This window comes from Balearica regulorum, chromosome 3, assembly GCF_011004875.1.
Source record: "Balearica regulorum gibbericeps isolate bBalReg1 chromosome 3, bBalReg1.pri, whole genome shotgun sequence".
In the NCBI taxonomy this organism is placed as follows: Eukaryota; Metazoa; Chordata; class Aves; order Gruiformes; family Gruidae; genus Balearica; species Balearica regulorum.
Window position 1 is genome coordinate 87,178,518 of NC_046186.1, and position 14,546 is coordinate 87,193,063.

The 14,546-nt window shown below is 35.4% G+C and overlaps 1 protein-coding gene across 2 annotated transcripts in view; it reads right to left on the reverse strand.

Moving 5' to 3' along the window:
- The window catches only part of ADSS2 (adenylosuccinate synthase 2), a 38,521-nt gene that overhangs the window by 8,809 nt on the left and 15,166 nt on the right, over positions 1 to 14,546 (reverse strand). For both annotated transcript variants that reach the window (XM_075748821.1, XM_075748822.1), the window contains 7 exons: positions 13,598 to 13,700; positions 10,996 to 11,064; positions 10,198 to 10,248; positions 7,871 to 7,937; positions 4,674 to 4,781; positions 3,758 to 3,839; positions 1,911 to 2,037 (listed from right to left, as the gene is read on the reverse strand). In XM_075748821.1, coding sequence (XP_075604936.1) covers positions 1,911 to 2,037; positions 3,758 to 3,839; positions 4,674 to 4,781; positions 7,871 to 7,937; positions 10,198 to 10,248; positions 10,996 to 11,064; positions 13,598 to 13,700 — 607 coding nt within the window. The remainder of the gene's footprint in view (positions 1 to 1,910; positions 2,038 to 3,757; positions 3,840 to 4,673; positions 4,782 to 7,870; positions 7,938 to 10,197; positions 10,249 to 10,995; positions 11,065 to 13,597; positions 13,701 to 14,546) is intronic.

The window sequence follows — 14,546 nt, forward strand, 5'->3', positions numbered from 1 at the left end:
AGCACGTTATAAGGATAAGAAATTGCAAAGAAATGTAGAATTCTGGAAAGAACAACTTTATTTACATAATCAAATTAAAAAATATTTCCACAATTAAAGGAAAAAAAAAAAAAAAAGACTCCTGGAATACAGTCTAGTTCATCAGTGGTGAGAGTTTGTCTCTAGTTAAATATTCAGCCCTCATTTAAAAAGCAGCCTGGCCAGCAAAAATAAAAGAAAAATCGCGAAATACTTAGGTTTACACTCTGGGTTTTTTTTTTCAAATGATGGAAAATGAAACAGAGCGTGCCATTCCTTAGTTGATACGAATTGTGAACAAATGATTCAGGCACACACAGCTGCTTATAAGCAAGAGACTTCTACCTCATGCTTCAGACTTTTTTTAATTTTTTTTATTTTGGTATGAGTCAGAGATGGGTAAGAGGAACAGCCAAGAAAGAAGAATCTGAAAGCAATACAGACAACTTTAAGAAGTCCAAATCCTTCAGAGACTGTTCAGTGAGGTTTTGCAGACTAGCTTCAGGTATCTCTAGCTTTTTTTGCTTAACTCAAATTTCTCAAGACACATGCTTACAGGTGATAGTAACAGCAGTTTGCAAGTACTAAGTAGTCTTTATCTTTCTTAGGAGACAGTAGTTGAGCTTTTCTTTACTGACAGGTAAATATAGCTAGTGGATGTCACAGAGTCAACGAGACAACTCTCACTCATTTTCAGCTCGCAGCCCGGACATAGGTTTATTATCCTCACTCAGTGTTTAAAACCACAGCAGACCACACCCCCAGACACATGCACATGGGAGGTGAAAATCAGGATGGACTGCACTACTTACAAAAAACCAATCTCCCCTAGAGTTTTCTGCAAATATCTCAGTTTTGCATCAAACATTTCCCTGTGACAAGCATATCTGAAGACTTCTTTCCTTTTTTTTTTTTTTGACCTGTTAAAAAAGGAAGTTTCTTCCAATATTCAGATTATCATGGGAAAACCTGGTGCTCATACTTACGATGACTAGTCTTAAATATTATCTTTCTCTTAAAAAAAGAGGCTTTCGAACTCAACGTGTTTGAAAATGCCCAATATTGGAACTCCTATCAGGTGGAAGCAATTTTGTATTTGTTTAACAGTGGTCTTCACAGGCTTCAATTTCAGGCTTAAGCATCTTTCCAACAATAAAAATGATGCAGTTACAAGGCTAGTGAGACTGAAGAAAAACATGACAAAATGCAGGAGCCAATCATATAGCCTGCTTATACCTATAATAATTTATCTGTCCTTACAATATAGTGATAACAGACATAATAATCTCATTAAAAAAGAAAAAAAAAGCTGCTTCTATCAAGAAGCTTCTAATTTCATTAACAGAATTACAGTGTTTTAAGAAAAACTGCAACATTGATAATTTCAAATTAATTGGGATAATCTTTTCACTCTTGCCTCATTAGCAATCCAGATTGCCAACATCTTTCCTTACATTGTGAAACAGTGGAAAACTTATATAAAGGGTTTAAAAAAAGCAAGCTGATTTTTCAAAAGTCAACAAGAAGCATATATACTTTGCCTCTGAAAGCTCTCCATTTTTCTTCTCAAGTGTTCTCCGTAGATGTATACTACTGTGAGTTATTTCATATGAAATTTATAGACACTGAAGTAATAACTACACTCTATTTAAGAAAAGTCACCTGATCTTTACTGTCATTCAAATAATTCATGTTGGGAGAGTCTAAAGCTTTTTGAAAGAATTAAATACTTCCCCTCCCCCTAATTAATTGCAAGCCATAGAGTACTGTTCTTCCAAAATAGAAAACACTTCTGCCATAAGAACAGCTAAGCACGGAAGAGCTTATATGTAATGTTCCTCTTTCACAACATAAGTATATAACAATGTGTGTCTCAAAAAGGTTATACCTACCAAAATCTATGTCCAGCAGTGCTGCATTTGCACCTTCTACTAAGATCTTCTTTGGTGGTCCATGTAAAGCTTCATACATGAAATAAACACCATCCCTTACCATTGGTTTTATTTTTTCCATGCAGCCCTGAATAACACAAAAGACTATCTGTAGTATAATTTCATTATGATAATGCCAGCCAGAGTACAAGTGCTATTGCTTTCTCATAACAATGCTCTTATTTCTTTTGAAAAGGAAAAGCAAACAAAGAAATGTTAAATATGCCCTAATATATGAACAAGGGAAGGAAGAATATTAGACTCAGATTTACACAACAGACATGTATGCTCTTCCTAGGAGGAAACAAAGAGAGGAAAAAGAAAGGGAGAAAAAAAAGGAAAAAAATTCCAAACTTTTGAAATGCTTCAGAAATATTCAAGTCTGAGTATAACCACAATACTTTACTGTATTCAGTATTTCATTTCCAAGTATTTAAAATTTCTCCTCCAAAACCAGCACGTGGGGAGTTCCACTTCTGGCCATCTGAAGCCAACAAATGCACGCAATTGTAAAGCAGCATTAGTTTAAACATACAGGTCTGTTTGTAAGTATAAGTAAAAAGTTACCTATTGGAATTAAGGGTCAAGTGCCTGAATGCCACTGAACAGCTGGATGTAAGAAGCCAGTAATGTTCAGATGAACACCTGGTACACAGCCTTTTTCCCCACTTAAGACATATGGAACTTCTCATTCTAATAATTGACTTCACATGAAATATAATGCTTTGGGTTTCAGAATTTAATCAAGTGCATTAGCATAAAACAAACATTAAGTGTAACTAATAAGTATTTGTAGCTGGAGAAAAATTGTGTTTCCACCGTAACAATGAGTTTCAGACATTCTGTAATCCTAATGTGTATTAAGTAAACTATAAAGCCTTATAAAACACTCAACTGTAACTGATTTTTAGGTCTACACATTGATGAAAATACTACAACTCAACAAGTGCAACAGATATTATTTAAAGTAAGACAAACAGAAGTACTAAGAACTTCCATTCTACAGCTGGTAAACTGAGTTCAGTGGCAACTAAAGATACAAGAAGGATGATTTCTTTGGCCTGATTTTCTGAAAGAATTAAACATGTAACTGTGCACAGCCTCCTCTTTCCACACATACGTCAACAGCTGAAGTTTTCTAAGGGGTAAAAGAAATGTGTCATATGATTAAGTTGCTATAAAATGCATGAACAACAAGGCTGGGTAGGGGTAAGACACCGGACAATTTTTTCAAATAAGAACTTGAGTGCACCACAGAAATCACACTATTAGGCATAAGAGTATTAATACTAGTGAGAAATCTCACAACTGTCCCAACTGCAGGGAAAACATCAAATCAGAATTCATAATTAACTACAAGACTAGTTTGCTGGCAATCAGGCTTCATTAGTTCAACTGTTCATTGTTCAACTTACATTCTTCTATGTTGTTAGTATTTTTTTTTCCTTAAGGCTTATTACTTAGAATAATAATTTACTTCAGTTCTTAAGTTTCTGACACAAAGAATTAATATTCTAGCCAGCACATTCGAGCAAGTGGAAGTCAAAAATAACTCTCCCTATACAAGCCTTTTTCTTAAAGTCTACAGTATTTCTCTTGAAACCAAGTTTTGAAATGTTGCATAAAGCAGGATCAAAAGTGTCTTTAAGGATGCTAGGGGACTCTTCAAAATTGATACATACCAACTTCCCATGATATGCATTATGTTTTAACTCCTCACACAAGCACAAGCATCAGTCACCAAGATATTTACATATCAGTAACAGCACACAGTGGTTATATCATTTACCAGACAGAAGCAGGCTTACCTTGAGCTTTTTCAATTCCCCTTCAATATCTATCTCTAAGGTAGGATATATTGCTTTGTACTGATTGGCTAACACTTTGAACCTGGAAGGCAAAAATGCTTCACTAAGGTTTTTGTTTGTTTTCCTCCTCACGCCCCCACCACCCTCAGGTGCTACTGGTTACATATCTGCAATTATTTGGTGATTAAATCATTTTAAACAATAAAATATTTTAATAATTATAAATAAATTAATTAATACAGTTATAAATAAAAATATTTTCATATTTGTCATGGTTTAACCCCAGCCAGTACTAAGCACCACACAGCCACTTGCTCACTCCTCCTCCTCCTCCTCCAGTGGGATGGGGAGGAGAATGGGGGGAAAAAAAATCGTTTGTTGAGATACAATTTAATAGGATAAAGTAAGATGATGATGATACTACCACTACAAGTGATGCACAAATGCAACTGCTCACCACATGTGAAACCACTCCCTACCCCCCACCCCCCCCCCGATGCCCAGTCTGTTTCTGAGCAGCAATCCCGCTTCCCGGCTAGCTTCCCCAGTTATATCCGGAGCATGACGTTACATGGCAGGGAATATCCCTTTGGCCAGTCTGGGCCAGCTGTCCTGGCTGTGCTCTCCCAGCTTCTGGCAGGGTGTGAGAAGCTGAAAAGTCCCTGACCTAGTGTGAGCACTACAACTACCCAGCAACAACTAAAAACATCAGTGTGTTATCAATGTTATCCTCATTCTAAATCCAAAACACAGCACTACACCAGCTACCAGAAAGAAAATTAACTTTATCCCAGTCAAAACCAGGATAGTATTTAAAAATACTTTTTAATTAAAAAAGTAACAGCAACCAGATGTAATTGCTTACACAGGGTACTACCCAGAAACTGAAAACTGTGCGTTGAAATACAGAAGTTACCTCTCAGAAAATTCATCAAAATCAGAAACAAGATCACACATTCTGAGTCCACTTCGAGCTGCTTTTGAAGAATATACCGGACCAATTCCTTTCTTGGTAGTTCCCAAACTTTCAAAAGATAATAACAGCAATTATTCTTGATATAATGCTAATACATCCTTAGCATAAAATGAAATGCTGTTAATTGTGAGCCTTTAGAACCTTGTTTTAAGCATTTTAAACATGAGATACTTTCAGTATGCAACTTAGTTTCAGCATATCACTGTTTATAGACATAAATATATTAATCTTCTACATACTTCTGTTTTTAGACCAATAACTTTTCATACTTTGGTGAACTCTTACACATTTATTTGTACACAATTCCCAACTTTCATACTTACGGAACTGAATACCAAGACAACATCCTTGAGTACTATGAACTGAAATTAACTAAACATCTTCCTAAAAAAACTGTCCAGAAGACCTAAAGAAAGTCCTCCAGTATGGATTTCGAGTTTGTGTGTTTAATGGTAAATGCCTGAGTTGGAGCCAGGAAAACAGAAAACACTGCCAAGCATGTAAGAGTGACAATGATAATCAAAATGCTGTATGTTGGAAAGGGTTCAGGAATAGATTTTCCACTGTAGCCAATTCTAAAAACCTGAATTCTCTCTTTTATCCTTGCCTACCTACTCTGCCTGAAAAGCCTTTTCAGCTTGTCAGTGATATCGTAAGATACGACTTGCTTGCACTGACTTTAACGTCAGAGAAGTACAGCTAGTTCCGAAAGCGTCTTCTGCCAGAGTCTGGCTAAATAGCTATCAAAATGGAGCCAAACTGCATTCATCATAGGCAGATTATCAAACATCTTCCCCATTGCTCTCAAAAGATTAAGTAACTTTTTAAGGAGAAGTGAACAGGTGTGCAGCATTTTCAGAAGTGTGCAGTACAATTCTAAGCTTAATTTTGCACTTAGTTTTAACTGTTTTGTTGGGTTATTTTCCCTGAGCAGACACACAAAGCCTTATCTTCTTCAATTATAAATTCTGCATATGCAGAGTGGCCCAGATTTCTTCAAACTGCCTTGAAGGCACCATACCATAACTCACTCCAAGAGGGACTCCATTTCAAGTAGAAGGTACAGGTCATATCTAAACCTTATGTTAAAGAATATCAATAGACATGTAAGTGAATTGAAATACAGTTCATAATCAGTACATAATTCATTTTAGTTAGGTCATTAGTAGTTTGGAGTAGATTCAAAACAATAATCTTGGAAAAAAACCAAATTCTTCCAATTAAACTCAATACTGAGTAATCTCAGGAAATGATATGTTTACCTCCAGTCCAAAAAGAAAGACATTCTAATCAACTTTGTATCACACAGTATCATTTAACCAGACCAGGACATTGTGGCTTAAATAACTGACTCTAGCCTCCACCCCCATTCATACCTTTCACGAGGAATTTTTTTAAGGAGGAGTTGGTTTCCATTTATTTTGTTTCATTAAGACATGTCAATTCATAAAAGAGTTAAGCTGTCAGAAGACTGCCTTTATAGACGTTAAAACAATTGTATAAGCATAATATACTATATTAGATTACCTTTTCTATAACCTTTCTGCAAGGGAAGCTACATGAGCCTTATTTGTGACTGTTTTTGAGCTACATTTGAACAGATAAAAGCATTCAGTTAAAATAAATAAACTTACTATTTATAATGATAAATTTTGAAGTGTTAAACACAGAAGAATTTTAATACCAAATATGCTATGCAGTCAAATCTACAGTTAGACATGCTAGCAGGCTATTTCAATTCCCCACCCCGCACCCAACAAACAGGAGACAGTCTTTTGATAATCAGTTTATGATAGCCTGTTCTTAGCCAGCCTGTGGTAGTACTTCCCCCACTACGGTCACTTACATAGACTTAAAATTCAGGAGGAAATAGATAGTTTCATACTTTCAATCCATCAGCAGTTTTAACAAGCTTGAAAACTGTATGACTGTTGCAGAATTTCAAGAACCCCACAGAAAGAAGAAATATAGCATTTTTAAGAATGACTTTTTTTCCTGGGGTTCTTTAAAACAAATTAATTGGAGAAAAGTGGTTATTTCTTCATTGGGCTTTTCCCCTACAATCTTTAATACTAATTAATAAAGTGGTTCCTTCTCATAAGTAGTAGAGTAAGTGACAGTGGTTTTAATTGCAAATACTGTCCCATAGCAATTTTAGGTTGTGCTCCATAAACATTCAAGAATAGCTGATATGCACATACTGGCTCATTAAAAAACCCTATATTCTTCCATATATATATATATGTATGTTCTTCCTGTTTACTTTTTAATTCCTAAAATAACAGGTAATGAAACAGCTGGTGCAGCACAGTCAAGTGTGAAAATGACCCAGTGTAAGAATAATTGACAAGTTATCACTCAATAGCAACCTGTGTGAAGCAAGATACACCCAAATCAGACACTCTCTTAAAGGTTATTGTCATGAATGATACATTTTACAGGTCTCAGTAAGGAAGACTGAATTACTTTTCAGCCACATAGACAAACTTCCAAGAAGAGTGATTAAGTTTACTGATATCTCAGAAGTCTATAGTGCTGCATTATTTTCCAAGTGTAGACACATCACAGTTAATTCTGCCAGCTTTTCCCCACCCCCAAGAAATAGTGAGCTACCTGGAAATCGCAAGTTGGAAACAAAGCAGCTAGTTTCTAAAAGTTTCAAAAGCTTCAGAAAGTCAGTAGCAGCATGCAGTAGACAATGTGAACATTTACAGGCACTTCTGACAATGAAGCATCATGAGATACCAAATTAGTCATATCAGATCTTTCAGTTATTTGGAGATGACAAAGGGGTCCTTCAATCTTCATAAACAGAAAAATATTTTTACAGAAACAAATACCTCCAGTAAGCAACTGAAACATTAGGAAGCAGGAACCTTTTCTATAAATTAGGAACTAGGAACTTTTTCATAAGGCAAAATATCAAGATACAATCCTTTCATTAAGAATACAATCTTTTGCTAGACACTGGAGGACAGAAGTGTAAGAAGTGATCCCTGCATACTCAATGTTGAAGAGTTACAAGAATAATTAATTTTCTTTTTGAACTCGATGACAAACAATAACAGAAATAGCAGTGTACAAAATCATATGTTTATACTAAGTCATCCTATGTTTGGCAAAATAAAACCACCTACTTCTTTCCCGCTTGTTCTTGCCTCTGTTGTTCTTGGATGCCATCAGCAGCTTGGTGGAAATCAAATACTAAGAAAATAAAAATAACTTAAGTAGAAAATTTGTGTGAAACAAATTACCGTATCAGTAACAATTTATTCAAACCCACTCTAGCCTTGTTTATCAACATGGAAAACAAAAATATACACACTGAAGAGAGGCAAATAAAATAACAAGAGTTTTTTCTCCTCTTTTACAAGTTACATTTTTTCACAGGAAAGAGTTCTGAGGTTTTTCAGAGACTTTTTTTTTTTTTTTAAAGTGTTTATTTTGTAGCATACTTGCAGACTGTGTATACACCTCCCACAGAATAACTAAGCCATTTCAGCTTTGTAGTTGCCCAAAAGAATGTACGGACAACAAACAAAGAAAACATGCAGCTGAAAAAAAAATCCTGGAAAACAGGTTATAGTAAAAAACATCATACTGCTGAAATTTAAGGTAGGAACTTTAAGTAAACATTCTCATTCTTTCTAAATATTTCTTAAACCGTTTTATTTTTATGTTTTAGACAACATAAATTAAAATACATTTGGAAATACAAAAGCTCCCACCAATGTCTGTTACATAAACAGAAGTCACTGTCACAAGCCCTCATTATTTTTGAAGCATTACATATTAATAATGACAAAGATTATGCAAAGTATTCCTTGCACAAATTCTTTGTCTACCATTAAAGAAAAAAAAAAATACCTGAAAAGACTCATGTCAAACACAAAGTGGTGCAAAAGTTTGCAGGTTAACAGAAGCCAGTTTATTTTTAAGTACTATCTCCTGAAAGTTAAACAACTAATCTACATATTACACAGGCAAGACTGAAATCTTGCAATAGACTCATTTAATAAGTACTCTAGTCTCTCTAGCACAAGAATGGTTTTCCTTGTTTGCCTTACCAATTTTGTGTGTGTGTGTTTATTTCCACACATCCCTATAATTTTAAGGATTAGATTATCCCCAGCAGCTTGAACCTATTTTTGGTTCATTTTTTGTTACAGACTAATCATTCACAGATCACCAATACCCATTTTAGAGAAGGTGTATTTATCATGGCAACAGATCTCCAGACTGTCATCAAAAATTTCTAAACAGAAGCATTCTGAAAGTTCATTTATGTTAAGAGGTTGAATGAATATGAGTGACAGTCAATAACTGGTCCTTTTGACTCAGGACCAGTTTAGCTATGAGAACTTCACAGTATTGCCATTGCAATATAAATCATCACAGAACAGTTTTTCCAATAATCTACTAATTTCCAAGTAATTCACCTACAGTGATCCTACTCTCAGAAAGGATTTTAGTAACTTAGAACAGTTACTCAACTATTTCAAACTCAGTAATTACTCCAAAGTAAAAAACCTATTTATTCTGAAATAACATGTTCACTCACTAAGCTATTCCAGATTGGTTTTTAAAAAGAAAAAAATCTAACCAAAACCACACAACAAAACGAAACCAAAAAGCAAAACCAAAAGCAAAACCTTTTTTCCACTGTTATAAGCTTTTCTCTGATAAAGACCTAAAAAGTTTACATCTTCAGAAGATGACTACCAGAGCAGTAATAAGCCCATTTCCTAATACATGCAGTTATGTTAACTATTACGTTACAATATCTAAAGATGCAATTTAAAAGATGAATTTATGAAATAAAGATGTGCTAGGGGTGATAGAGGAAGAGCCTCTGAAGCTCTGTGTAGGTGGTTTGGACTCAACACTATTTTACTCCAAGCTCTGAACTGCAGAGTTGTCTGGAATCAATGCTTGACTGATAAGCTCCCTGCAAGGAGGGCAGCCATTCTCTCCATCCCTATCGAGCCCTTCCCATAAAGTCTCCTTTCTGAAGTATGTGGCAATTTACTTGGTAAGGAGCCCATTCATTTGGAAGTCACACCCAGAAAAGTTGCTATAACTAAGCAACACTGCTTTTACGTGAAAGGGGGAAATGAATCCTTCAATCAATTAACTGCTGAACTGCTTTTTGACTGCCTTGCACCTCCAATCTTTGGCTTGGAAAGCAAATCTGCTTTTCTGACTAGATCATGCTTATGGAATAGGATTAAAGAGTCACTAGAATATAACCTGGGAGGGTCCTGAGTAATGAACGTTTTGGGTTTTTTTTCCTAGGATCTTCAATAAACCAAAGCAGCATATGGAGACTTAATCCAAAGAAAAGTCTATACCTATATAAAGAGATGGCTAAAAATTGTCACACTTTTACTGCCATGGAAAGTTCAGCAAAAACAAAGATTAACAAAAAAATGAATAAAGAAACAAACCACAAACAGGAACTTACCAATATGAGCCCTATCAGAAATTATTAGTCTTTTCTCCCAGCCTTCTAGCCCTTAAAAGACAAAATGAAATAGTTCAAATTATGTTTTGTGTAGCATTTTTGTCTTCTGATGTATAAATAGTTTTCATGTTTAGCCTTCAGTCAATCTATTTAAAGATTGAATAATCATGTTCCAAAGAAAAAAAAATAGATTTCAATAATTAAAACTTGGCATCAGCCTATAAAGCTGCGAAAGTGAGGCTTACTCTGAGGAAGAATTTTAGCTATTCTACTAGTTCCTCAATTTCAGCAATCAATTAGTAGCTTTTTGGTTTTGAATAATCTAGACCTTTGATTTACCTCACTTATAGTAGGCTGCTGCCAAGCATGGCCATAGACATAACAGAAAGAATCCAAAAACTGAGTTCTGAAACGATAAGTGATTACCACAGCATTTGCTTACATTAACACATATCAAACTGTACACTTATATTGTAAGAGGTAAAAGGACTGTGAATGGGTAAGACACTTTAACAAGTTGTTTCACTTCTTAAATTCACTGCTTTAAGCAAAGAAAAATGTTTGCAGATAATTAATCTTTAAAACACGTTCTCTTCCGCAACTGTACAGAGACTTCTTTTGCCTGTGCTCTCACGAGGGCCCTGGGACTTCTAGCAAGACTCCTGTCAGAAAATAGCAGCTAAATGGAATTCTGGAAAAACACATTGTATATAACCTCTACAGAGGCATCCTCTATCTAAATCTTTTGAGGAGGGCCCCACGAAGTATTTTAAGAGTAGTATTTTATAATTATCTCACCTTTTCCTTTCTCTAAGTTTTTTTCAGCTTCTTCAAAGAGTCCCGGCAAATGAATCACAACACCATTTCCTGAAGAAATTACACAAATGAATTATGTTGAGCATGGAAAAAAAAATTCCAAACAATTCAAAGATACTTCATGTTTTGTATACAGAGTATTTTATTTAAGTTTTTAAACTTTCAAAACACTGCCATTTTTATTCTTAGGAATTTGTCTGTAAAAGACTGATTTACACCAAAAGTATGCGTTTTCAACTACATACATTGAATCTTTTTAATAAATTCAACAAACTTTCAATTTAGATCAGGACAAACAGTAACAGTATTGTGGGACAGTCCAGAATGCAACTTCCTCTTCCTCATATCTAAAATTAACTTCCCTCTTTGAACTTCTTTTTAAAGACCCTACTATTTTTTAAAAGCTTAGCACATTTCTATCACCATTATGAACAGTAGCATCCCCTCAGGCACTCTTTCGCTGTAAATAGACACAGAATATTCTGTATATAGAGTTGAAGTTGTTAATAGACTGGCAAAAACAACAGAGGAAAAAGCTCCATCAAAAGCAAGCTCGCTTTCCTACAGCTGTCAGAAAGACTACTAGCTCATAACAATTAAATCAGCATCACTGAGTGCCTAAGAAGGAGCATTTCATATAGCAAAACTGAACCATCTTTAGGTCACACCAAACTCAGTACACCAGTAAATTCAAAGCTATCAGTATGATAACATCTAGCTAAACAATGAAGGGATCTGCCCTTTGAAATTATTTGCATATCACCTAATTTCACATAGATAAATCATTCTAAACACCAAAATACAAAGTATTTAAGACTTCTTCACTATAGCCTTCATGGTACAGTCCTAATCAATAGTAGTAATCTATTATAATACTCCAATCATTTTACCCTTGCCCTTCCCCCCCCCCCCCTTTTTTTTTTTAACCTACAAGCCCTTTCAGTGGAATCCTAAGCATGGTGGGTTTTTTTTTTCCCCAAGGGTTGTTTTTTTTTTCCCCAAGAGATTTTTAACCACAAGGCAGACCTAAAAGAAGCTACAACAACTAACTTCAGAATAGACAAGACCAAAAGACAGCAGATACAGACAAGAGGATTTGTAAAAAGTTCTCTCCTGCCTACTGTATTTTTAAAGGATGGAGTCTTTCCTACTCAACCCTGAGTCCACCAAACAAAACATGGCAAATGGGCATCCTTTTATAGTGTTTTCAAGCAATAACCTTTTAAATAAACATAATACAGTAACACATCGAAAGAGAATAAAAGCAGTATCATCTGCTACAGCCCTCAAAACTAGAAGCAGTTAACATCTCAGATTCCCTCTGGTGAAGGGGAGGTTATTTCCATGCCCATTGGCTCAATTTCTGCAGAAGTATTAAGCAGGGCAAGTTGATCCAAAACTATCCCACTATCAAGTCACAATATAACAGCTGAAAAGAGGCAATTAGCCACCAATTCACATCAAGTAAAGAGTTAATGCTGACTACATACAGTCAAAAGCCGGACCCAAGAATTCAGCAAGTACTGTTTCTGAATCAAGTAACTAGCGACAGAGGCTCTTTAGTTGCTATGCTGTTTAGCAAACCATCAATGACCACTTACTCTTGGTGTATGTACCAAGCTGAGAGGCAAGATTACAGGCTCAAAGCAATGAGCTATGCAGGAAGAAGTGATAGGAAGAGCATAGCAATAGAGTCCTGATTTGGAGAAGTATACTGTGTAAGGGACAGGACTTCTGGGTGTCAAAAAAGCAGGATGGAAGTGATGATAGGTCATAGCCTTTAGTGACCCAGAGACTCATCTGATTTGTGAAACAGCACACAAGCACATGCATAGTTATAACACTGTGTAGACATGTTTTATATTCACCTTCATTTTTAGAAGGAAATTTTAAAGGCCACACAGCATTATTAAGTAGGTTGGTCATACAAGCAATCCAAAGGAAAAACCCACATAGGATTGGAAACAGGATTCCAAGGGGGGTGGGGGGGTAAGTAGGCTTGTAGGGACAACAGACAGGACAATCTACAACCCTTTTCAGGAAGCAAACAGATCATAGATCCTGACATCACATAGTACTGCCACTGCCCTAAACCTTCCAATGTACTCTCCTGAGAGGACTCCTCGGTAAGAACCATATAGCACGGAAGTGTTTTAGAGTCAGCATTTGCTTCAAAATCCAATGGAAAAGGGAGGTAAGATCTATGTTTTGAAAGGTACTGGTAGTTACTTAGCAGGCCTGAAGATTAAAAGAGAGAGGAGGAATTCTGAGAATAAAATAAATAATTGGTAGAGAAAATAAGAGGGAACAGGAGAATGAAGATACACTGGGCAGCCAGCTGTTTGCATTGATAGGACAGATAAGAACAAAGATGAACTATCCAAGACAACAAAGAAACTTCTGTAATCCAAACTTCACAATTGAGTGAAGACAATATCATCAAGATAGTAGAGCAGTTCAGGCCTATGAGAATTTGAGGAAGAAAAATCCTGATGCTGTATGTCCTCAGATCTATTTTGTTATTTTAGTATGTCGGAAGTCTATAACTACAGTATTGTCCATTTTTTAGAGATGTCCCACTTACCAATGAATGCAGTGACTTTTGGATTTATGATCCCACTTGGCAGAAGATGAAAGTCATATTCCACAGAATCCACAACAACTGTATGCCCTGCATTATTGCCTCCCTGGGGAGGAAAAAAAATAAAATAGTGTTAATAGCTTTTGATACTAAAGACAAATGAATACACCGTATAGAGATGGAATAAACTGATTCCAGCTCCAGTTCTGCAGCTTTCATTTCTGTTACTGACAAAGGATCTTTCGGAGATCTTTTCTCAGGAAATCAGCCGAACTTGTTTTGTCAAACTTGACAATTTCAACATCAGTATTATCTGTCATATAGACTTTGGACAGTATTTTGGTTCATCAGAGGTACAAAAGCTTGGAATAAGTTTAAAATGTTTCTAAAAAAAATATTGGACAGAAGCATAAATATTCTAGAACATGCAAACATTTCTAAAAGCCATCATCGGTTTTACTAGTTTCCTATTACAATTATGGGGAGTAAGTATTAAAAGTGGAACTGCAACCTTAACTAAGAAAAAAAAACAAACAACAAAACAAAACCAAACAAATCACCAGTTAAACTGAGTATATAAAACCATATAGTTATTGGAAAAGATAAGTCCAGTTGTTTGGGAACATGCAGACTTGTTGTTCTGAATTTTGGGTTCAGTGTTTTGAATGTTTTTCTATGAATAGTAACCAGAAAAGTTAACTTGTTCATTCTATACCTCCTCAGCAATAAGAAAGGTCTGCAATAGAAGTAATTTGTATCTGCAATGTGCTGTTAAGGAGTGAATCTAAAAGCAACTAAGATGACTGTGGTTTCGGAAGTTACATCAAACTAACACTTAACATTTCTAGTTTTTTTCATTACCACAAAGAGTATTAAGAGATTTGTTAAAATTGTGAAATATGTCTAAAATACAAAGAGAAGCCTGTGACCAAGTCTTAAAGAGGGTCAAGAT